The sequence below is a fragment of the Phyllostomus discolor genome, chromosome 3 (genome assembly GCF_004126475.2).
Source record: "Phyllostomus discolor isolate MPI-MPIP mPhyDis1 chromosome 3, mPhyDis1.pri.v3, whole genome shotgun sequence".
Taxonomy (NCBI): Eukaryota; Metazoa; Chordata; class Mammalia; order Chiroptera; family Phyllostomidae; genus Phyllostomus; species Phyllostomus discolor.
The window spans coordinates 194,657,791-194,683,443 of NC_040905.2; the positions used below are offsets into that span (position 1 = coordinate 194,657,791).

General features: G+C 52.3%; 1 protein-coding gene across 9 annotated transcripts in view; it reads right to left on the reverse strand.

Moving 5' to 3' along the window:
• PTPN3 (protein tyrosine phosphatase non-receptor type 3) overlaps positions 1 to 25,044 on the reverse strand; it is a 105,003-nt gene extending 79,959 nt beyond the window's left edge. For 3 of the 9 annotated variants that reach the window (XM_028521991.2, XM_028521973.2, XM_028521982.2), the window contains exon 1: positions 24,915 to 25,044. Coding sequence is in view for 5 of the 9 variants with exons in the window: in XM_036022026.1 (XP_035877919.1) it covers positions 6,657 to 6,708 (52 nt within the window). In the remaining 4 variants the exon portion in view is untranslated. Of the gene's footprint in view, positions 1 to 6,656; positions 6,926 to 24,356; positions 24,615 to 24,914 lie in introns of those variants that run through there. The other 6 variants (XM_036022028.1, XM_036022027.1, XM_036022023.1 and 3 more) reach the window with 4 other exon arrangements.
• Between the last annotated feature and the right edge of the window lie 609 nt (positions 25,045 to 25,653).

The following is a 25,653-nucleotide window of genomic DNA, read 5'->3' on the forward strand; positions in this document are numbered from 1 at the left end:
CTTTGGGTACTTAGGAGCCCCAGCAGATACCTGATCCGCTGGAGAGGGACTTGCCTGGCACAGAAAACAAACAAACACTCATGAGCAACCAGCCACGCTAGATGGGTGACTCATCAAATCAAGAGTGCTTCTCGTCAGACACCAGTATGTAATAACAAATGTTTTATTTGTCTAGCTGCTAACACAATACCAACACCGCTTCCTCCTTTTCACTGTAAACACACAGCGGTTGGGCTGCTTCGTGGGCTAACCGCATCTTCGGGGGGCAAACCAGGGCCTCGTAATCGCTCACAACCAGACTGCACACCAAGAGGAAAACATAAGCCACACTTCCGGATTGGTGCCTGCACCTCACACAGGGCAGCTTCTAGTAGCCAGGCCTGAATATTCCTTAAGCTTCTCTGGGCAAGTGAGGTATTTCCTTCCAAAGATACGATTTACAAACATCTGGATGGGGACTGATCATTTATCAAGCACTAGACTAAGATTAGTTCCAAGTGTAAGAATGTACGCCTTTACTTAGTTGTTAAGAGAGAAAGAGTGATTCAAATGAGACTTTCTTTTTTAACCAGAGACCTAAATACAACTTTAGTGTACTTAAGAATCACCTGGGGAGCTTGTTAAAATACAGATTTTCGGCACCACCCACAGAGATTCTGGTTTAGTAAAAGGACTGAGGAAATTGCATTTCCAAACTTAAAAAAACTTTGGAGCTCATAGAAAATCTGCCAGAAAAACAGAACTCCCTCCCCGCCTTGGCCTGGATTCAGCTGTTAACATTTTGCCATTTAAGCTATCATGCCCCTCTAGTGCTAAATATTTTAGCATGTATCTGCCAAGGACAAGGACATATCGGGCTCACAGCACCATCTCTGCACTAAGGCCATTTCACATCGACACAGTGTTCAGGTAACATGCGTCCACATTATAATCTTACACGTGGCTCTGATGATGTCCTGTACTTCTTTCCTCCTGACCCGGACTCCAAACCAGGACCGTGTCTTGCTTCGGCTGCCGTACAGAAGCTGCATTTGTAATAAGCATCCCCAGGGGACTCGGAGGCAGAGGGTCTAAAGCACCTCGCCATGGAAACCAGTCAACCAGATGATCTCCTGGGCTCCTTTTGGTGTTGACCCTCTAAGCCTACAGCCAGGGGCTTGGGGAGGTCAGCCCTCTAGGTCAGCTTTCCTGTCTGTATTATTAGTCGGTCCCAGAGCTAAACAGAGTTTCTACAGCTTAGCACTTGGTCCTGGCGGGGCACATCCTCCAGCGTGGCGGCTACCAGCCTCTCCAGTCTATATGTCAGTGCCCGGATTAGCACCGCTGTCCTGACGGAGGGGAAGGGAGCAACGTGGAAGTAACATCGGTTCGGAAAGGATTCTCTCACTCAGTGTTACACAACCAGAATGACTTGGCTTGTTCCTTCAAATTAGTTCACGTCTTTCACAGACAGCAATTCCGAACGATTCATACTGTAACAAAGAGACCACGGCGCCTGTTACGCACACTTTCTCAGAAGTGGGTGAGAGGCAACTGCAGTTGTCATAAGCAAAGAAGCCGAAGGAAAAGAGATGTATGCATTTTGCAGGACTTATCAGGCTTTGCAAATACGATGAATGAACTCAGCCCAAAGAATGAAAAATTAGCAACTTTAGCTTTCATTTGTGAAATGCCCGTATAACGGAGAAGACACTTCCATAAATGCTATTTTACCTTATTAACTTTAAATTATGTGCAGCTGATAAGCAAATTACCATACAATCTGGTACAGGAAATTTAATTTTCCTCATGACTAAAATTTTCATAAACTTATCAATTCTTCCTTCTGCCATTTTTTTCCTGCTTATTTGGCTTTTTTAAATTTCCAAAGTATAACACTGCATACCAAAGACAAATACACTTATTTTAAAAACTAGCTTATAAGCCCTGGCTGGCGTAGCTCAGTGGATTGAGTGTGGGCTGCGAACCAAAGTGTCACAGGTTTGATTCTCAGTCAGGGTACATGCCTGGGTTGCAGGCCATGACACCCAGCAACCGCACATCGATGTTTCTCTCTCTCTCTCTCTCTCTCCCTCCCTTCCCTCTCTAAAAATAAATAAATAAAATCTTTTTAAAAACTAGCTTATAATGTAAACATCACTACTGAACATTTCCTAAATTGGAAAAAAAATCATTTATTAAGGCAGGTATTTTCATATTTATTTCTCATTCAACATGAGGGCCAATAAACTAATTTGTCCTGAGTCTATAAACCACAAAACTAATCTCTAAACAACATCTTTACAGGTTAAGACTTGCTAATGAATTCTGTAATCCCAACCAACAATGGAAATACTGATGTGCAACATTTATTTTTAATTTGGGTATGTGTATATAAAAGTACTTGATACTTTTTGTTTATAAAAATGCTTCCGTGAATGCATGTATGAAAGGCTTTAACTCTGACTTCACAACTGTCCTCCACCAAAGGGGAGAGAATGCTCAGTCACTTTAATAGCACAGCTCAATACTCAAATTATTTTGCAGCCGTTAATCCCAATACTGCAGAAGCACAACCCCGGCATCAAAGCGTTTGTCCCACAGATCCTGTAATTTGTTCAGGGAGCAGATCTCCAACTGCAGCCCCCAGGAAGCAGGGTGGAGTAATTTGCAGGATTAGTTTATTCAAAGAGAGACCCGTAATTAGCGTCCTGGGTCTCCTACAACTTCAAAATGTCAAATAGTTTTCTTATTATGGAGTTGGGTTTATTTATAGGTTGGACACCATGACACTTGCAAAACTAACAAAATAAAAGTTATACTTGATACTGGGAGGGGAGCAAGAAGTCGCTCCGCGCTGCCTGGAGGGCAAGGCGAAGAATGCTGTGGGAGCCGCGGGCAGTTTGGGGAAAGAGGTAATGCTGCTATAAAGAGAAACCAGCCTCGTATGTTCCATGAGCTGGGTTTCCAGGGCTGGGATGAGAAGCGGGCTGACTGAAACACACAGTCTGCTTCCAAAGCGATCAGAAAACTCACGTGAAAATTGTGAGTATAGGAGCTCATCACCTTCCCCCGCCCTTTCCCTCCAAGTATCACCCACAGGGAAGAAGCAGAAATTGTAGGAGCGCAGCTGTGGGGATGGCTGGCAGGGCCCCTCAGGCCCCCTCCCAAACACGACTCTGCTCCCTGGAGGCGACCACTCTCCTAACTTTTAGCACCACTTTCATGAGATTTTTTTAAATAAGATTTTTAGAAGGGTTTTAATGTTTAAGAAAAGGTTATTGTGGCGCAGAGCCCACCCCCGCCACGTCTCCCGCGACAGCCCCTTGGTGCATGCGTGGACGCTCTGGTGGCTTGCGTTGCGTGGACTGCACAGAAACGACAAAGGCTGTGACTCGGCCTCCCCCGAGAATGTCTTCTGAATGGCGCCTGGTAAACTCCCATTACCTGCCAACCCGGCGAACCCGGAAACTTTAGAGGCCAGCAGGCTTGCCTCCTGGGAGAAGGAGGAGACGCGGGCCAGGCCAAGGAGGAATGGAACCAAACCACACCGAGGAAGGGGACTTCCAGGACTCAACGGCGGGCAACCCGTCCCAACGGCCTCCAAGCAACCGGCCAGACTCCCGCCCCCACTGCAGGACTACAGTTTCATGGGCCCATCGATCTTGTTTGTAATTATTTCCGTCTCCGTTAGCACGTTTACTGGGCACCTGCTGTGTGTCAGGCCAGCGTGGCGTGGGGCAGAGGTGCCTCAAGTTTCAAGTTCTAAGGGAATGAAAGCCCACGAGTCCAGGGAACAGGAGAAGGGTCCTGGCCAGGGTGGGGTGGGATGCGGACCGGCTCACAGAGGCCCCATGAGGGATCTTGCGGGATAAAGGGAAATGAGCCAGGTAGGAGCGGCAGCAGTCCAGGAACGGCGCTGCGTGTGCACACGAGTGCAACGGCCGGGAGGAGAAACACGTGGACATTCAGAAACCCCACGGAAACAGATTTCGTAGGAGTGTCCGAGGAATAATGGAAATCCTGGGGAAATCTCAGGGAAGAGATTAGGGTCTTCAAACACCCAAGGGGCGGTGACACAGAACGGGAACTGGGGTACGGCGTGAGGCTGCGGGACGGTTGGCAGGGACGGAACCTGGCAGGGAGAGACACGGGCTGGAAGTCCAGCCTGGCCACTTACTGGCTGTGTGAGCTTACAGAGATTGCTCACCCTCTCTGAGCCTCGGTTTCCTTACCTATAAAAGGGGGACATTTTTCTCGGCTTTCCAAGCTTGCTTTAAGCGCTGAAGATAATACCTATGCAAATGAACTGGCACCTAGCAGGACCCAATCAAGGGTATTTATGCTTACTACAGTCATCAGATTGCTTATCTTAGACCCCAAAGTTCCAAGGGCTGGGAGAGGGAGTGAAACAGAAGGAATAGTTTTTGAACAGCCAAGGCTGCACAAACACGGGGCAGCCTTGGTAGAGAGGGAGCTCCCCATCACTAGAGGTAACCACGCAGAGAGGCTCAATAAAACTGGAAGGGCAGGACAGATGAACTTTGAGCTTCCAGGACCAAGATTCTATTACGACTTGTTTCAACAGTGCCAGAGTTAAATTTCTGTACATGTAAGCCCTACTCAGAGCAGCACTACTCAAAATTGGATTTTCTTACACGGACTTCTCGTGGGAAATAATTCTAAACAGATACCTTGCACCTCAATTGTGGGGGGAAAAATTAAATGGCCCATTAAACTGTGGCACAGGGGATAAAATAACATGAACACACTAAAAGCAATGCATAAAAGCTCAAATACAGACAATGGAGTGGGTTTATATTGAGCCGTTTCTACCTCAAATGAAGCTGTTACAGTCTTTTCATTCTCCCTTTGAATAGTTCTACTGGGCCCAAACAAACTGGAAAACAGGATGGAATAAATTTACTCTACAGGGACATGAATCAAGTTGCATAAACTTTACAAAAATACTGTGCTAATATTTGCCCTCGGGAAAGAGACACGCCCATTTGGGTGTCAGCCCCTGATATTTCTGTCTCAGGCTCCAGTCCCCACCCCCGTGCGGCTCAGGGCAGCAGAAGCCTTCGGAAAACAGCTAAAGTCACTTTGAAAGATTTGAGATGCGCTAATCGCCACGCATCCCAGCCAAGAGCCTGGAATCTCACAACTGGACCGTCCCGCCAGCTCTGTTCCTGCCAAGGAGCTGGGAGCCAGCGGCAGCCTGGCCAGGGAAACCCAATCCTCACCACCAGCAGCCCTCGCCATAACTCTATCTCAAGGAAACACAGAAAAATACCTTCCAACTCCTCCCCCACAGGGCATCACGCCCTTTGTGGGAATCAGTGGAGTGCCCTGGGAAGTCACAACTCCATTATTTTTCTGCTGGGTCTCCCAGTTCAGAGCCTCTAAGGCTCCTCCCAGCTTTCAAACCCTGTGCCCATAAGGGTTTGATCCGAGGGCCGTCTCAGGCTCTGTCAGGTACAGAAACCCTGCCGGCGCCTCTAGAAACCCAGATAAAGTGCATTTTTATGCAGCCTAGTCCGATTTCCAGGGCTTTAGGTCTTGGTGAGAGGGGCTCAGGAAATCAATGAAAGGAAACTGCATTAATTCTAAGAAAGGTGTATAAAGGCGTGCCAAAACGCTCATCAGGATCACAGTATTTAGGAATCATCGAATGAAAATCTCTCTTGTTGCTGCTATGGGTGCACTCATGTGCACGGAGGCCTTCCACGTGCTGGGAGCTGGGACCACAGATGCAAGCCATTTCTTGGTTTCCAGGGGCTGCAGCGACTCGGACCAGGAGGAACACCGCTGCCTGGGGGCTGCCTGGGGTCTCTGTAAGGCCCACTGCCACCAGGGCCAATCGGGGGCCTGAGAAACAAACCAGACCGGGGTTCCAGTCTCTGCTCTGCCACTCCCCGCTGATGTGACCACGGACAATTCCACTTCCCTCCTTTCTTTCTTTTTAACCCTCACCCAAGGACATGCTTATTGGTTTTAGAGAAAGGGGAAAGGAGAGACAGAGGGGAGAAACATGGATATGAGAAACATCGATCAGTTTGCCTCTTCTAAGTGCCCTGACTGGGGACTGAACCTTCAACCTCGGTATGTGCCTTGACCTGGAATCGAACATGTGACCCTTTGTTTTACAAGAGGATGCTCCAACCAACTGAGCCACACTAGTCAAGGCGACAAATTCACTTTCTAAGCTTCCGTGTACTCAACTGGAAATCATTTTAAGGGGCAGTGACCTTGCCACTAACCTAGCAAAGGGCCTGGCCCACTGCAGACACTTCCTCCGCACCAGCCACTATGAGCACTAACTCTGTATCACTGCCCGTTCCGCCCACCCCACCCCTAGTCCCTGGCCTGTCCCCCCACTCCCAGGCTTCCTGCTGTGAGGAGCATCCAAGGCTCCTACCAACCAAAGGCAGCTTTGCTGTTCCCATTTCACAAACTGGCAGATTAGACTTGGAGAGCCATGCTGTAGGCACACAGTCAGCCTCCACATAAGGTGATGACCCTCAGCACAGTGCAGGGCATCATACACCTGCCCAGTGAGTCCACTGACTCCTGTGACTGGGAGGGAGGTGAATTACAGGTGATTCACCGAGGGGGAAAGGCCTCACTTAATCACTATTATACATCTAATTTACTGACTAAAAGGACGTCCTTACCCTTTGAGATAATCTTCATAAACACTCCCCACAGCTCACGGTGCTGGTACATTTCCTCTTAGGGAAGAAATGGTCCAGGAAGCCTTTCTTCCCCCTGACTGATTCTGCAACTTCAGAAACCTGAGTAACGACGACGTGGGTACATATTACTATATTCCCTCCGTTCTAAGGTGACAATTGATTTAACAGGCATTTCAGGTTGCGAAATGCCAATTTCAGAAAAGCTAAAATGTGGAACGCTCGTCTCTCAGAATTGTGGAAATGCAGCAAGACTTCCTCTCACCGTGGCAACAGGTGTGGGCTGGAGTGAGGGCGTGACACGCGTGAAGGCCCTTCCAGCTGCACCGGCGGCCGCCCCCGGGTTAATGATTAGCGGCGGGAGAGCAGGAGTGGGCCGGTGCACTTCCTGAGGCCGCTCCTGCCCCGTGACCAGCTCAGAGCTCACCTTCCAGCACCAGCCCCCTTCCCTCTACTGCACCAGCGTCTGGGGACCGAAGAACTACAAGGGCTCCTGATAGAGGCCCATGTGCACTGCAGCCCCTGGGGGGCCGGGCTTCTCAACGAACTGGAGCTCAACCAGACACTTGCCAGCTCACCTTCAGGGCAGATGTGCTGGCTCTAAGCCAAGGATCTTATGACAGCCATGGGGTTGGGGAGCTGATAAACTGGGGCACGTCCTGGGTGTGGCAGGAGCCCAGGTCTCCAGGAGGACCCAGGACAGCCTCACAGCCTCTAGATCTTCGGGGTCTTTCCACCTGCTGCGGGAGGTGCGGCGCAGGACGCCCCTCAACGGCAGTGGAGGAACGAGCTGGCTGGGACCCCCGGAAGCTGACCGACCCTGCAGGGAGGAAGGAGCGGGCAGCCTGCAGACCAGTGGCCGCACGGGGCATGCTCTGCTGCATTCTCGCTGGATAGAAACAGCAGCACGGTCTTGCTTGTTTGGGGTGATTTTTAAAAAGTTGTATCTATCTGTACTGTCTTTACAATCACACAGCCCACCCTGTCCCACTCCCCCACTGTCAAACACTTGTTCTGACAGCTCACACACTTCACGGGCCTTCATGGTCACGGTTTTACAATCTCCTGCTGGGGGGGGTCGCAGCCATCAAGGGGTGCTCTCACGGCCTCTGATGCGTGGGGCTTCTCAGACTTGCAAAGAACCCACAGGAAACCCAGAGAGCGGAGGGGCGTGGGAGCCAGGGCAGGCGCAAACACCTGGCGGAGCCCTGCTTTAGGGCGAAAGCACTGAGGACGAAGACAGGGCTAGGCCACTGCTTGGAGGGAAACGGCAAAACAGACGAGTAGGTAACCAATGACGGGGGCAAAGCCACCGGACTTCCTGCTTTCTGTCTTTTCCACCGGGCAGAATCATCTTTTTACACGGGGAAGGGTGAAATGGAAGGGGATGGGAAGGCATCTCTGAGCATCGGCTGTGACCCGCGCCATCCTACACACCTGTCATCGCAGTGACCCCCTTCCCCCACGGGGACAGAACAGGCAACAGGCTGCCAAGGGCCGTGGCTGAGGAGGCCTGGCTCCCAGCGGAGCCCGAACCCAGTGGCTCCTAACAGAGTCGATCTCCTGCCAGACACCGCACACTACCTGCTCTGGTCTTTTTCATCGTGGTAAGACAAACAGATCACGCATTTTGTCATTTTAACCACGTGTACACGTACAATTTATTGGCTTCCGTTACAACTCATAATGTTGTGCAACCGTCACCACTATCTACATCCCACTCCTTCAGCATTCCAAACAGAAACTCTGTACCCATGAAGCAATCAGTCCTCACTCCCTCCCGCCCCCCACCTCAGGCAACCTCTACTTTCCGAGTCTGTGAATGTGCCTATTCTAGGTATTTCTCGTCAGTGGGACGACACAGTATTTGTCCTGTTGTATCTGGCTTGTTTTACTGAGCTTAATGTCTTCCGGGTGCATCTGTGTTGTAGCGTGTGTCCGGACTTCACCCCGTTTTAAGGACAAAGAACACACCGGGGCATGGATAGATCACATTTTGTTATCTGCCCACCGGACACCTGGATCACTGCCCCCGCTGGCCACTGTGAACGGTGCGGCAGTGCACATCGCCGTGCAAGCCCCTGTTTGGGCCTGTTTTCAGTTCTCTCGGGGGTGTATCCAGGGGAGTTGCTGGATCATACGGTAATTCTGCGTTAACACTTTCTGAGGAACCGCCGAACTTTTCTGCAGGGGCTGTGCCATTTTACATTCCCACCAGCGATGTACCAGGGGGCCCTTCTCCACGCCTTCACCGATGCTCTTCTCCTGTCTCTGATGCCCACCACAGTACGGTGGGAAGTGATGTACCACTATGGTTTTAATCTGCATTTCCCTAACGACTAGGGATGCTGAGCCTCTTTTCAGGTGCTCACTGGCCATTTGTAGATCTTCAAAGAAATAGCTATTCAAGTCCTCTGCCCATTTTTAAAATTCGGTTATTTATCTTCATTTGGGTTGTTGAGTTACAGGCGGTCTTTGTATCATTCTGAATGTTAAACCACTATCAGATATATGATTTGCAAATATTTTCCCCTACTCCTGCAGGCTGTCTTTTCACTTTCTTGATAATGTCCTTTCATGCACCCAAGTTCTGAATTTCGATGAGCCTAATTTATTTATTTCTCTTGTGTTGCTCTCGCCTTTGGTGTCACGTGCAAGAACCCGCTGCTAAACCTTGATCGTGGGGATTTACCCCAGTTGTTTCACCGAGGGTTGTATGGCTTTAGTGTTTGTACGTAGGCCATGGGTCCATTCTGAGTTAATTTTTGTCTATGGTGTGAGGTAGGGGCCGCCCTGTCTTTTTTGACCAGGGCCCCTTCCCCTCCATGATTCTCTGGCAGAGCTAGCTAGCACTAGATCATGAACTTCATGAAGGCAGGCTCTGGGGCTTTTAAACATCACCACTGTGGTGTATGGAGGCAGCCAGCCCAGTGCCTACCCAGCAAGTGCTCAATCACTGAGATAAGTGGACAGCTGAGTGGATAAACCCCTGAGCGGATAAACTCCAGCCCCCACACCCAACTACAAGACCACCCACGACGGGCTGAAAGACTCTTGTTTGCAACAAAGTAGTAAATCCGACACCTAAACATGTTGAGAACTAAATCTGCAGCAACAACTGTATTCACACACTGTTACCGGTTAAACTAAAGTGACCCAAGATCGAACCAGCCTAGTTAACTGACAGGGCAGAGGGCCCAGCCCTGGAAAGCTCAGCGCGGCCTCACCAGTGTCCTAGTTCAGGCCCCTCAGTGCACAGCAGGGCGCCCTGAAGGGCCCATGGAGGCAGTGACTCCCCAAACCCTGGGCCTCGCAACCCACGCTCCCCCACGAAAGCAGGCCTCAGGGACCACCCGCTGCAGATGAGCAACAAAACGGTAAGAGATTAGGCTGAATTCCTTCAAATGGTAGGAACCTCCTAAAACCTCCCAACAAAAAACAAGATCCCTGGGTCCTGGACTTTATCCTGCCCTCCTCACGTGGCAGCTCACCTGCTCTCTTGGCACCGGCCCCGCCACCCCGTTTCCTGTTCTTGGGTTGCACTGAGCTGGTTCCCACCTCAGGTGTTCACACCTGCTCCTCCACCTGGAGCAGCCTTCCCTCAGACAGCCTCCAGCTGGCCCTCCCTCTCCCCCACTTTCTTCACCAGTCTGCCCAGACTCTACCTCGGGGAGGCCTCCTCGACACCCATTACCTCCCCTACTCTATTTTCCCCCTTAGCCTCTATCACCCCCGGACTTAACCACACATCAGTTTACCGCCCACCTCCTCCCAATTCCCTTCTCTTCTACCTCCCACTACTAGAGTGAAATTCCTTGAAGGCAGGGACTCTTATTCCCTAACTGCTGTAACCCTAGCGACTGGAACGGTGCCTAGCCAGCGTGAGGTGTTCGGTCAGTATCTGTGGAATGCAGAGATGGAAAGGACAACATGGGGGACACCACTCTCTGTAGTCACCCTGTCACTAAGCATTACAGAGCGGAGGGCAGGCGGCTCCAACTCACAGGTCAGCGCTGCCTGGACCCTGCCACCAGAGGGGCCCAGGGGCGGTCCCGGGTGCCTGGGACATCGTGGGTGATCAAACACTCCTACCCGCCCCAGGGTGGCCCAGATGCTGGCAGCTCCGCTGACTTGGCCGCAGAGAATGGAGTCTCCCCCGACCGGCACTTAATAAAGGCTTGCGAACTGCACACACGCTGAACGAGCGAACAGCTAATGCGCCCAGGACTGACGGACACTGGCACTTCTAGAAGGCTGTGTCCACGCTCCGGCCAGCGTATCACCCCAATGGGGACAGAAGGTGGTCTGACCGAGTAGTTTCATTCCTAGGAAACTACCGTCGGTTTTCTTTTTCCTTGCAAAGATCTTCCCCCCAGAGACATTTGTAACACTGAGAATTACACCAAAAAGGCGGATTTCCACCTTTAGAGGGCCAGTACAGTAAGTTACAAAACAGACACAGGAAGTCCATGCAGACACCATAGTGATGTGGAAAATGGCTAGAACAGTACATGTAAAAGGCTGGTTATAAAACTGTGTCTACAGTATGCCCACACCTATCACATAAAGATAAGGGAACTCATAAGACTGTAAAAGCAGAATTGTTCGTTTTTCTATTCTTTCCACCTTTCTGTATGTTCTAAATTATCTGTGAGCAACAATGCGTTAAGAAAATCAAACTCATAGAACTTTTTAAAATGAAGTTCTGCTTTACTGGCAGCCAGGGCACCTGATGCCTCACTGGTGCCCAGGGCGTGTACCTACTTACACCTCTGCCCTCTCACTCCTGCAGCCCCCCCCACCGCCCACCCCCCACAACCCCTCACTCTGCCTTCACTCCACCCAGCTTCCTCTCCCTCCAGCTCCCCCAGCCCCCGACGCCAGCAGGCCTCCCAACCCCGCCACAGCACTGACAAGGGAAGTCATCGCAAGGTCTGCGACCACCCTCCCCAAGGAATCTTGCTCCAAAGCTGGGACGCCCCACCAGATGCTCCTCTGGCCCACACCCCCCAGGCCAGGACAGACCCCTGCACTCCCCAGCTCTGTGGCTCTGGGAGAGTCCCTGAACCTGAGAATTCACCTCCTCTGCAGGGAAATGCAGTTGACCCCACCTCACAGGGCGCCTGAGGCTGAGGTTCCGAGTGCTCATTAACAGGTGTTCTCCAGGCACCACCGCAATGCTCTGGGCCCCAGCCTGCTGGCTCCCCCTCCCAGCCTCGCGAAGCTGAACTTCTCCATCCTCAGCCTGCCTAGCTGTGGGCGCCTGTCCTCTCCTGAAATCACTTTGCCCTTGGACCTTGGGCCACCACAGTGGTTTCTTGACGGATACCCCCATTCCCTGGTGGAACCCTCCACTCCTTCAGAGAGCTCAACAGCCCACTACCGTCCCTCAAAGCTGACGCCCAATCCCACCCCAGCACTCACCCCTCCACAGCCCCTCACTGCACCACCTGAAGTCTTTCTCAGCATTTTCACTTGAGGTCCCACTGACTCATTAAACCATCTTCCCCCATCCACACCAACACCCTTCCAGGCACCCCAACTCAGTACTTGGCTCTTGGTGCCGTCTTTTAGTCACAGGGCTTTACACCTTCTTCCCCCGTGAACATTCTGTATCCATCCCTCTCTCTGACTCCTCAGGCATTTAATGAGCACCAGCTGCAGCCCGGCTCCATGGCAGGCGCTGGGGTTCCGAGGGAAGAGGCTGTCTCAGGTCTCTGTCCTCTGGGAACGCACAGGCTTGTCAGAGAGATGCCTGGGTACTCACCTTTCAGTGTGGTGAGTGCAATGAAGACAAGTGTGTGTCACTGGCTGCTAGGGCCTTGTCTGGGCTGTGACCACAGCTCAGCCTGGGACAGCTTCAGGGGGGATTCTAAGAGCAAAGCTAGACCTTGCAAGATGGAGTATCAAACAGCAAATCAAATCACCCAATACTTATCCCAAAGCCTCAGGGGTCCCCACTGCCCCCACCCATCATTATCCGTCATCTGATGCCAATCTAACCCGCCAGGCTCCAGACGCCTGGGTGCACCTGCCACTTCCAGGCACCTCCGAGGAGCCGGGAGGCGAGCTGTGCAGTGGTGCCTCTGTTGCCTCTTCTGCACTCTCTCCCCAGCAAAACTCACGTTCTGGGTCGCTGCCACTTAAAGTGTGACTCTGGACCAGTGGCATCAGCATCAACCCGGTGCAGGTTAAAAATGCAGAATTTCAGGCCTCACCCCAGACCTACGGAATCTGAGTCACTTCACATGCACATTAAAGTGCGAGAGACTCTGCTCTGCACCCCTCATCAACTCCCCCAGGCCTTCGAATCCTCTTCCTCAGCTCCCCGACCTTCACCTCCCAACCGCCCCACCACCTCGGCCCACCTGCCCAGGGCAGCACACACAAGTGACAGCTCTCTCCATCTCAGGGGCCTCGGGCCCCACCTGTGGACACATGCACACTATGGTCTTCTGTCACACTTACTGAGGACAGGTGGCAGGTAGTGACCGACAACCAGCACCTCCTGATTATCATGTGCCACCAGAAGTCCTTGTCATCATGCAACCTTCCCTAGTGCGGATGACACACTTCTCACTCCAAGTATAGAGATGAGGAAACTGGGTTCACGGAGTTCATGGGGGGCGGATTCAGATGACCCCAGGCTTGCAGCCTGCACCAAGAAGTTAGCAAGGAGCACCACCGCCTTGCAGAGAAAATTCTGTATAAGGAGGTGAGGAGCTGAGCAAGTATGTCTGCATTTTACATGGGGAACAGTCCCTGGGCCAGGACCAAGAAACGAGGGGAAAGTAGCCCAGAACAATGGAACAGGCAGGTGGAGGCCAGACTGTGAACCTCTTCAGTGACAGGCTGAGAAAAGAGCTGAGACCTGCTGGGGGCAGGAAGTAGCAAAGCTTCTGGAGCAGTCTGGTTAGAAGCGGCAACATCCTTCCCTGACATCCCTCCCATCCCCCCACCCCCACAAACCCGATTCGGCACCACTGGGGACCTGCTTCTTGAGCCTCCCAGACACACGCGGCTCCACCTGCTCTCCCAGGCTGCAGCCCGAAACCTCCACGGCGAAGCCTCAGCAGCAGTCAGCAATGGGCCTGATGTGGCCCCCGGCACAGTCCCACTGCCAGGAAGCCTTTCCCTCCTCCCCTGTGAGTGGCAGCACCTTCCCCAGAGAGGGTGGACACGGGGTCCCCCTCCGACCCAGTCTTCCCACACCAAATGGTGCTTCCACACTCATCCCCTAAGGAAGCCCAGAGACTCGCCCTCCCCTTCAGCCAGCAGCCTGAGGAGGCTGGGCAGGGCTCTGGGGGATGGAGCAGAATAACAGACGTGTCTGCCCTGGAGAAGCTTACAGGAGGGAGCCCTGGCCCTGAGTACGTTACCCCTTTAAAGGGAAACCATTCTCACAACCCCCCCACCGCCACACATTTGTGCACCTGGACCTATATGGAAGTTCTAAAGAAGTCAAAGCCTTTCTTAGCCTTGGAAAAATGTCTTCTAGTAGCATGTAATCACTGCAACAGCAAATCTGCCCTTATGATTGAAAATTTTAAGATTAACTTTGTAGAAAACAAAGAGTTGTTATAACACAAAAATGTTTTAATTCTTGCATTATCTATAGACTGAAAACATGTCAGTAGAACCTGACTGGTGACACACAGACACAGAGACTGGCTGAGCAGCACGCGGTCTGTGGGCCAGAGCCTCTGCCTTCCCCGGGAGCTGGCGAGAGCCCTGGACCCAGAACCTGCATTTTCACACCAAACCAGGGAAGCCCTGGCCGAGTGCGTTCGGTGTGTGGGGCCTTGGGTGGGGATGGGGGAGAGCAAGGCCAGGTGGAGCCAGGTTACACGAACTCGGCAGAGAATGAAGTGATTTTACGTATCGTTGTAGGGGACCCTCTCTGTCTGGCAGCAATGTGAAGGAGGCGGAGGTGTGAGGGCCTTGTTGGGGACACTCAGCAAAGATGGAAACAAAAGGGAGAAGCTTAGGGACTAGCCCAGTCTGAGGAGCAGGGTGGCCGGAGGACGGTGTTCTCAGGCAGACGTGTCCAGTGCAGGTGTGGGGTGCGTGAGGCGTGCCCCTGGGGTTTCACGGTGAAGACTTGCGGAGAGGGTGTGTTTAAGGAAGAAGGTGCTGAGTCCTGCTTCTGATGTGCAGAGGAGCTGGGGAGGTGTTCAGACGTGATCTACACAGGACCTGCACTGCCCAGAGATGGCTGGGCTAGAGACTCAGACCCCGGAGCCCCTGACGAAGGGATCAGGTGAGTTCACCCAGGGAGGCTGCAGGACGGTAAGAGCAGAGGGCAAAGGGAACAGACAGCAGAGGACGAGCCGAGGCGGATGGGGAGGCAGGAGGGAGGCTGCATCACAGAGGCCCTGGCACAAGGAAGGGGCAACTGGCCATGGTCTTGACAAGCGAGTGGTCCCTGGCCGTCACAGCAAGGTGATGTTAATCACGGGGCAAGCGAGGAAACCTGGGGGTGGCAGGCTGGGGGATGCAGGGGCAGACAAAGCTGGGACTGCTATGCAAATGTCTAAGCATCTCACCTAATGTGCCAAGTCCCCTTTAATCAAAATTGCCTTTCTGTACACCTGTGTTCACAGCGGCACGATTTGCAATAGCCAAAAGGTGAAGGCAACCCAAGCGTCTGTGGATGTCCAGACATATGCATTCAAGGCAATATGATTCAGCCTTAAAAAGGAAGGTGCTGACACATTCTACAGCATGGATGAACCTGGAGGACACCATGCTGCGTGAAATATGACAATCACAAGAAGACAGATCCTGTATGATTCTACTTATATGAGGTACCCACAGTAGTAGAAATCAGCGACAGAAAGTAGAAGGGTGGCTGTCAGAAACTGGCAGGCGGGGTGGGGGGGGGGGAGGCTGATGGGGACCGTCAGCGTTCCATGGGTACGGGGTCTCAGCCCTGCAAGATGGAAAGCGTTCAGTGGCTGCACGGGGAGACGGCGGCACTGCCCTTTGAACTGGATGCCACCATGCTGCACACTGAAAACCGGTTAGCACAGTGAACTTTACATGACGTGTGTGTTGCCACGATTTAAAAAAAAGCATGTCTTTCATCATAGGTATAGAACGTCTGGACACCTGGCACCAACAGCGCGTCTGTGTCGAGAGAGGTAAGAGCAGAGCTTTTCCGTGACTGCAGACTGTCTGTCAGCAGGCGTGGCAGGGAAAGGGAAGGGAGTAAGCCTGGAGAAGTTTTTTTTTCCTCCAGTGAAGGGACAACAGTCTTCAATGGTAAGTGGAGGGGTAAGCTTGAGCCAGAAACACTCTGTATCTCAGACTGGAGGAAAGGAACAAGAGGAGCCAGAGAATGAAGCAGGAGGGGTCAAGGTGAAGAGGCTCCCACGGGATGGCCTTGAACATCTCAGGGGCCACAGGCGCTGGAGAGGCGGGGACAACAGAGAGGAGATCTGGAAAGAGGGAAATGGTTGGGAGGGAGGGGGAGGGTAACGAGCGAGGACGGAATGCAGGGGGCGCCCAGCTGGCTGCAAAGCGCAGGGCACACTGCCTGAAACTACCACTGATCCTGGGGCAGCGGTCCTCAAAGCACGGTCCCTGGCCTCTGGGCCGGCAACATTACCGGGGAGCTTGCTAGAAATGCCTATTTTCAGGCCCCGCTGAGGAGTGTGATTCAGGCTCACTGACTCAAAAACTCTGGCGGGGGTGGGGCCCAGCAGCCTGTGTTTTAACAGCTGATTCCGATGTGCCAAAGTTTGAGAAACACTCCTATAGAAAATAGAACTCCACCAGCAAGGACATAGCATCTTTTTTATATGAAAAAAAAAAATCAATCCAGCAGCTTCTGCATTAAAGAGCAAGAAATTCACGACTGCTTCAATGCCAACACAATTTATTTCTGTAGTTAGAGACACGCCAAAGCATGTTAATGAAATTATAGGACTATACACTCTATCTAATAAACGTCCTGAAATGAGACCTAGAAAACACACCTGAGATCTGGGGGCCTGAAACCGTACAACGCAGGCCCCAGTCCCTGCTCCGGGATGGCCTGTGTGCCCTGGAGTGCGCCACACCCCTTTCTGGGCCTCAGTTTCCCCACGTGAAAAAAGACAGAGCTGGAAAAGGTCCTGAGATCCCTTCTGGTTCTGACGCTGTGTGATTCTTTCTGTCTCGTAAAAAGTGACCTTGAACTAAATGCTTTTACACAGCTGAGTCTGAGGGTGGAAAAGAACATTTTTAACCAGTAAAACAGAATATAACAGTTAGCTAGGAAACCTTTCCAATGTTCAGTATGTGGTAGCATTGTGCACTCTAAGAACCAGAACTCCCCTTCACTAACTGGCTTTTCCGTTACAGCCACCGATGCGTAGAGTTATAAAAATACTGGACTGTGCACATGAGCACTGGACTGTGTTCATGAAGTCCACGTGACTGGGTTGCCCCAGAAAAACATACCTTCGCGTTTTCGTCCTACAGTATTTTTTAACCCAGGAAGTCAGGGTCTGTATTTGTTGCTGGGCAGAAAATGGGTTCAAGTGCCAGACGACACGGACCCCAGAGCTTGCCACCTCTGACCAGAGAGCCCGGGCATTCAACACCGCCACTCCAGGCTTCCTGATAAATGGCTCCCTATTGACCTTGTTACTGGGATTCCTAGAGGCTGGTCTTCTGCCTGGTTTCTCTGCATCCAAGTCCCTGTCTGCACCTACCACTATCTAACGCTCATCCTCTTGTGCCTGGGTCCCAAGTTGACACCTGCTTCCCTGCCTCTGCCAAAGGCCAGTGGCTTGGTCCTGATCTCAGAACCAGGGCTGGGAGAGGGCCGTGGGTGTTCCTGCAGGAAGGACGAGGTGCAAGGGTGAGCTACAGGTGGAAAAGGAAGATGAGATCTAGGGAGATGCTGGGGGGGTCAGCGTGAGCTGCCCCACCTCACGCTGACCCCCTGGCTCTTGCGTTCCATTAGAATTTGGCCAGCGAGAAGCTCAGCTGGCTTTCCTGTCCCCTTTGTGCATCTATCACAGACCCTGTCCTTCCCTCTCCCTCCAGCCTGGATGCATAAGTAACATTTCAGGCTGACGCAGTCCAGTGGCAGGAAGGAGCAGGTGAGGGCAGGGCTGCAAGAAGGCTGGTGCCCCAGGAGCAAAGCACGCCCAGGGAGGTGCGACCACAGAGGGACCAGGCCCATGAACGTGGGCCCGGCAGGCAGTGCCAAGGAGATTAGTTTTGTCTTTATCCAGGTAGAGGATTCCTCCAGATAGGATAAAAGGTGGAGGGATCCTCTACCTGGATAAAGGGTAGGAAACCCCGCTGGAAAGTTTTCCAGGCTGATTTCCCTGCACTGACCTCCAACCTCAAGTCACAGTGGGTAGGGTGACCACACAACCTCGTTTGCCTAGGGTAGTCCCAGGAGAGGCTAGTGGATTAGATGCACTTAGTAATAGCTGCCCTTTTTATTCTCAGAATGCTCTGGTCTGGATAAGGAATTCTGGTCACCCCACTCTTGGGTGCCGAGGCCTGCAAAGTCAGAGTCACAGTCAGAGAAGGCTGCTTAGTGCTGGGAGGGACATGCAGGCTGAGTCCATGCCTCGTCACATATTCCATTCCCCTTTCCAGCATCCCTGCCAGGCCACCGCCCAGTGTCTGCTTGCATACCTGCAGGGACAGCAAGCTCACTATCCCCTGAGGAAGTCTCTCTTTTTTGGGGGAAAGCTGTGTTATAAAAACAGCAGGATTCAAATCTGCATACAGTGTGGCTGCAACTAACAACAACATCCTTCAGCAAGGGAAAGAGCAGCGATGGGGGAAACTGGAAATCCTGCTGGCTTTTTCCTTCCAGCTCCTTCCATCGTATGGTCGCCTCATTCAGTACATACTTACTGAGTGCATTTGCTGTGTCGGAGGCACGGGGGATACAATGGAGAGTTAAAGCAAAGAGACACAAATGGAGGGGCATTCTACAAAACCACTGGCCGGCACTCTCCAAAGACATCACGGTCCTACAGGACAAAGAAAAGCTGAGGAACTTGCCAGTGCACAGGAGACTAAAGAGACATGACAATCATATGCGACCCGTCTCTGGGCTTTTCTTTCCTGGACAGGACCCACAATGGATACTATCAAGACAGCTGGCAATGCCTGAATAAGGTCTCTAGATAGTATTGTACTAACACTGATTTCTTGATTCTAACAACTGTACTGCAGTTACACAGGAGAATGTCATCATTTTTAGGAAATGCGCTGATGCATCTGGGCGGGGGGGAGGAAGAGTCTATAACGAATCCTTAAATGGCTCAGGTAAAATACAGAGAGAGAGAGACGGCTAAAATAAAGGTGATTAAATGGTACCATTTGGGGAATCAGGATGAAGGGCAGATGGGAGTTCTTTGTTCTATTCTTGGAACTTTTCTAAGTCTGAATTAGGTCAAAATAAAAAATTAAAAGAAAACAATAAGTCTCAGAGACGATTTTTTTTTTAAAGAAAGACTTCTCAGAGTTCACAGTGTAGCTGGGGAGACAGGTAATAATACAACTAATGATACTAATTAACTGCAAAATTGCAACTGTGAAAAGCTCTGTAACAGGAGACAGAGCTGGTGGCGTGAGCGCTCCTGGCAGGCAGGCTTGCCCAGGTCAGGACGGTGAGGGAAGGCACCTGCACTCACGGAGCGAAGCCCCAAAGCACGCGTCAGCTGGGGGTGGGGGGGCGGGGCGGGGAGAAGTTTCCAGACTCTCGTAGCCCAATTTTTTTTTTTGCTCCCTGACATTTTAATTTTCTACAACAAACCATGTATAAGTTCGATAACCAGATCAGGGAGGGAAGGGGGCAGGGGGAACAAGTGGGCAAGACCTGGGTTCAGGCTGTCGTCACGCCCTCTCCAGGCCCACCAGTGGTCAGGGTCAAGGGTCGGATGACAGACGTGGTTGCTGCCCCTCTCACTAAGAACCTCGGGTCTACACGGAGGCTGACTCGCCTGAACAAAATGGGATACAGGGGCCAGGTCTTCACGCCCCACTCCCAAAGTCAGACCAATGCCTTTCGCCCACACAGCATCCAGCTGGCCACGGCCCCTGTCTGGTCCTGGATCCTGCCCCTGTAGAACATCCCCTTAGTGCTACGAGCTCGGACCTGTAGCCCTGCCCTGGGAGTGGGCCGTGACTCGCCCACGGCGACTCTCAGCACTGAACTCCAGACACAGTGCTCGCCTGCTGGGTCAGGCGCCTGGCCACAAAGGGAGCAGAACCTTTTGTGTCGAGTTCTGCCTTAGTAGGTTTTTGGTCATTTGCTTATTTAAAATAGTCAATTTAAAAGACACATGTTCTGCCCTGGCTGGTGTGGCTCAGTGGACTGAGCCTGTGAACCACAAGGTCACTGGTTCGATTCCCAGTCAGTGCACATGCCTGGGTTCAGCCAGGTCCCTGGTTGGGGGCACGGGAGAGGCAGCCACACATTGCTGTTTCTCTCCCTCTCTTTGTCCTTGCCTCCTTCTCTCTCTGAAAATAAATAAATAGAATCTTCTTTTTTTAAAGATACAGGTTCTATTATTAGTCTCATTTTACAGTGAAATGAGTTGTCTAAGGACAGGCGTGGGTTCAAATCTTGGCTGTCCTACTTAGGAACAATGTGCCCTCCGGGCAGTCACTTCCTCTCTCTGGGCCTCGGTTTTCTCGGCCCATCGTGAAACTGGGGCTTGTGGGAATCCGCCAGATTCTGGGACGAGAAGGCATTGTTGATCCCCTCTTGAGGCTCCAACAGGCTGAAGTGCAGAAGATTCACTCCAAACAACACACTGCTTAAATATTTACCAAGAGTGTGTGTATCCTGACCGTAAATCATAGGACCTGAATTTTCCAGGACCATCCCAATTGCAAACCCTCTCTCCTAACTTTCCACATAAACCATCAAAAAAAGTCTCAAAAATTCCACTCTCTCAGTATCCAAACAACACCTCCCAGGCCGCCTCTTGCACAAAAACGCAACACAAACATTCCTTCCCAGACCACAGTTCCCAATGTCGGTTCGGACAGCGCAGCCGGACAGCACGGCCGGGGAGCCCTGCGGGCCCCCTGGAGGAAGTGGGCCGGGGGTAGACCTGGGGTGGTCAGCACTCCGCTGGAGCTCAGCCCCGGCTGTTCTCGGGCACCGCAGTGTGAGGCGGGCCACAATCAGAGCATCACCCACAGAGGGGCACGGACTGGGGAGATGAGCTCTGCCCCCACCTACCCAGCCAGTGGCCTGCCGCTTCCCATGGAGGCGGCGTGGTCAGAGGGTTGCTGCGAAGATTACATGAGTGAGGTAATATTTGGAGAGCACTCTGGAATAGCTCCCGGCAGCCAGGAAGTGCTTTATCGGTATTGAATAACTGAAACCAGAGGCACCCTGGGCAGAAGGTGCTCATACCTGGAAGACAACCTAGAAGCGTTGCTCCTATCCGGGGAAAAGGGGGGCAACGGGCTCTTGCCCCTGGGTTGAGCGTGGCCAGGCCTGAGATGGGAGTGCACCTGACTACAGGAGGGGGGTTCTGCATTAACCGAGCTCAGAAGCCTGGACCTGGGGAAGAGTCGCTGCTCCTGAAACACACAAGGTCTCTCCATGCCTCTGAGCCTTTGCACCTGCCGTTCTGTCTGCCCTCTGAATACCATCTCGCTCTACCTTCGGGGCTGAAATCAAATGCCAGCTATTCCCTATGATGTTCCCTGATGCCCATCAGACCACTGGCCTCCCTGCATCTGGCTTTATGCTCTTCTAAAGCCGTTATCAGATAGACAGGTAGAGAGATGGATCACATACACATATCAGTCTTCCCAACTCTACCATGAATCCTTCCACAACAGGGGTTCCCATTTCATCTCTAACCCCAATGCCCGGCATGTAGTATAGACTCAATAAACGTCTGAATTTGCTGTTAAATCTGTGCTCACAGCTGGTCTTCACTGAAGGCACAACCAGAAGCTACGTGATGCAAGATCACTGGTTCGGGACCCATGACCAGATCGGATTTCAGCCAGGCGCCTACCAAGCACTCCCTTTAGTTCCCCCTCAGGCAGATGAAAGGAGATACCTGTGAGAATAGAGGCTGCAGTTGCCCGGACCCAGGCGAGGGCAGTGTGGACGCCGACCAGATCTGGTGCTGTCTTTATTAGAGTTGGTAAGGAGAGCTGAGGCTCGGGAAGAACACCAGCAGCCTGCCCTGCCCCCACCAGCCTGTCAACACCAGGACAAGTGCAGAGTGCCTTAGGCATTCCAGCCCCTGAAACAGACCCTGAGAAGCAATGGGACTGGCCCTGCTGTCCAGGAACCACTGTCTGGGGGAAGGAAGGTGAGCGCTGGGATGATGATCAACCGGCATTCTTTTGGGTAGAAAGGGAGGGACCACAAATTGCTGGTCCCCTCCCAACCTGCCGCAAATCCTAAGGGGCTTCCTGTTCCCTCCAGTCCCCCGAAATGAGCCTCTCTTGCGGGCTGTCCATCTTAGAATATGGAATCCCTCCTGAGCCTGGACCCATGGTTCAAAAGCTCAAAATTCATCCCTCTTGCTCCTGGACCCACACGACCTTTCTTAGCAGTTTCCTTATCTGCAAAATGGGGACAGGGAGGGCAGTGACATTAAACAGCGTATGTGAAATCTCCCAGTTCATAGTCAACAATCAATTTGCTGAAACCAGACAGGAGTGGCGAAGCACAGTGTAGGACCCTGATTTGACTCTGTGTTAACTTAGGTTCTTTCTCCTGCCCCAAGCAGTCCTTTCCGGCCAGGACCTGCCCTCCCCTTACAAAGAAGTCTCCCCTTGCACCCTGTTTTTGCTGGGGTGTGTTGGCCAGCACTGCATCTGACATATAGAAGCAGCTTAATTAATAAACGCTGGCTGAACAGAATGCCTCAGGCACTCCGAAACGCCTCCAGTAACCTGACCTTTTACTTTCCCCAGCTAATGTCTAATTTGCATACAGGAATCTGTTTTAGGAGATGACAAATCACCCGTGACAACTCAGGATCAATACAGAGTATTAGGCACATTTTATTCTACTCTAATTCTCTGCAAATTGGTATTCCATTAACTATACGTGGGATTTATGGGAGCTCACTATGAACTAGAATATTTAACTAGAACGACCTACTGTGTCAGATAATAGCCTACTGTTGTTAATGTTCAACTAGTCAATCTCAGAAAGGTTTCCAGCTTCCACTCTACTTTACATCTTGATTTAATCATCAGGAAAGTCATCTATTTGAAAGTCTCCTACAATAAAGGGCAGCTTGATGCAGAACAAAAGGACCTGCCCATGGAAACAGAAGACCTGAGTTATATCCCAGCTACACCTCAGAATGTGTAATCAGCGGCTCAAAGCCTCAATTTCCTCGTCTGTAAAATGGGAATAACACCAGCCTCAAGGGGGAGTTGTAAAAATTAAATGAGTTGATGCATGTGGATGTACTCTGTGCAGTTCTGTAGGGCTATACAAAGGTTATTATTATAGTAAAAACATAAGATGAAATTCTCAAACTCCGATAGGCTATTGACAGAAAGCAGGAGTGGATTCAAAAGGCCAGGCAGGATATTTGGCCCCCAGGGGACATCTGGCCATGTCTGAAGACATTTTTTGGTTGGCACAACTGAGGGAGAGGGACTGATACTGAAATCTAGTGGCCAGAGACCTGGGATGCTACCCAATATCCCACAATGCATAGGGCAGGCCCCACAACAAAGAATTAACTAACCCCAGATGAGAAGTTAAGAAACCCTGACAGAGGCCCTGGCCAGGTAGTTCAGTTGTCAGAGCATCACCCCATACACCAAGGTTGTATGTTTGATTCCTGATTGGGGCACATACAAGGATCAACCAATAAATGCATAGCGGAACAACATATTGATATTTCTTTCTCTCTCAAAATCAACAAATAAAAATTTTTAAAAGGAAACCCTTATCTAAGTAATCACTAAACGTTGGGCTTAGAAGCTTTTTAGAACAGAAATCCTCCTAACTAGGCTTTATTTTCAAGTATCATCTGCTTAAACATTTGCAGCATAGATCTCGCAAAACAGCTCTTTTGTAAGTACAGCTGAACTGCCAACTTCCGGAGTTTCTGAATGTATGAAACTGCTTTTAAAGATGCTCTCCGATTACAATTCAGCTAAATTGTTTTTCCAAAGCCCTTGACTTCAGTGAAGTTCTCCAGGGCACAAAGACAGGGGCTGTCACTCTGTCTGTCACTAGGCCCTGAAGATGCTTTCCTAATTCTAATTTCCTGGTGAAATGGGAGCCACGAGGGTCTCTAAACGAATTAAATTCACATCACGCCAACTGCTCGCTTGCTTTGTGCCGGGCATAGAGCCAAACACCTCCACATAATTTATCCCACTTAATCCACCCAACAACCCAGTGAGGTGAGCATTATTACCGGCTGTTCGCAGAGGAGAAAACTGAGGATCAGAGAGGTTATACAACTCGCTCAAGGTCACCAGCTGGCCAAGGGGGGAGACCGACTTGACCCGAGGTCTCCAGTTTCCAAGTCACAAGTTCTTTCCACCACCTCGGACAACCCAGGTGTCAAGTTGTCTCAACTTCCCATGAATTTTTAAGGCAACCGCAACTTCCCAGTAAGTTTAGGTTGCTGAAAATGGTTATTTCGGAGGGGTGGGGGCTGGGAGCTCACATTCACTCTCCCACTGCAGCTGTCTCCCCGCAGGTACCTGATAAACCATTCCATATTGCTCGCGGAACAGCATAGATTTATTGGCGCTGGAGTTCATGCCAGGCCCAGGAAATGCCATCTTTAAAAGCTGAGAGGCGAATTCGCCCTGGGAGCTAAGAAGGTCTGGCCCCCGGGGTGGCTCGCTCAAGGCGAGCTGTGCGCCCCTCCGCGGCCGGGGGCCAGGGTCGTTGTGCAGCAGGACCCTACGGAGCCGCCGGCCGCGCGGGTTCCGCCAGTCGTGGTCCGCCCTACCCGGGGTCAGAGCGCACGCCCACGCCCCGCCGCGGCCGTGGCCGCGTCCCGGCACCGCCTGAGAGCGAGCCCCACCCGGCCCGGCCAGTCGCTCCCGCCTGGCCCCGCCAGGTGAGAACGGTGGGGGCGCCCCCTCCCCGCCCCGACGTGGCGCCGAGACCCCGGGGCTGCCGCGTCCGCCAGCCCGCCCGCGCGTTCGCCGTGCGCCTGGGAACGGGTGGAGGCGGGGCGGAACGAGCGCGACCCCGGCCCCCGGTCGGCCAGCGCCACGCACCCGGCCCGCTGGGGTCGCGCCGGGCCATACCTGCAGCATCCGGGGGCGCGGAGCGCCCAGGTAGGTCGCGCTTGCGGGCGGCGCGGAAGCTCGCTCGCTCACGGCGCGACCTGGACGCCGTCTGAGCATGCCCAGTGCCGCCCGCGGGCGGCTCCCGCCGGTCGGGCCGGCCGAGACGGGCCCGCGCGCTGGGCGGGGGGCGGGCGCCCTGGCCGCCCTGCGGGGCTTCCGCGCCCGGAGCTTTCCCACCGGGACCCGCCTCCCAGGCCACCGGGGCTCTTGTGCCGGGCTCTGGGCAGCCCCAAGTCTCCTCGCGCGTGCACGCACACATTCGTCCCATAATCATTTATCGGGCACCTACTATGTACCCGGCCCTCAATGATTTCATTCCTAGGAACGCCAAGCAGTCTGCTTAACAAATCTGCGAAATAAGGAGGAGTCTTGCCCCGAGGGTCCTGCTGACTCCCAGTCCAGTGCTCACGCCCTCCATTAGTAAGCTTCCGGACTTAAACCTTCCCAAGATTTATGGGCCCCCTACCTCATCTCTTCCACCTCAGCTCACACCTGGTTTACTGCAGCCCAGGAGCACCTTTCTGACCAACATACACTCAGAACTTGGACAGCCTCCACGCGCCTTTCCCTTTTTGTGGGACGTCTTTGCCCAGCTTTTGAAGTGGCTGCCACCGTCTCATCGCTCAAAGGAACTCCTGGGAGAGGACTTCCCTGACCACTTTAGTAAACTAACTCCCTCCTCCTGCTGTCCTCTCCA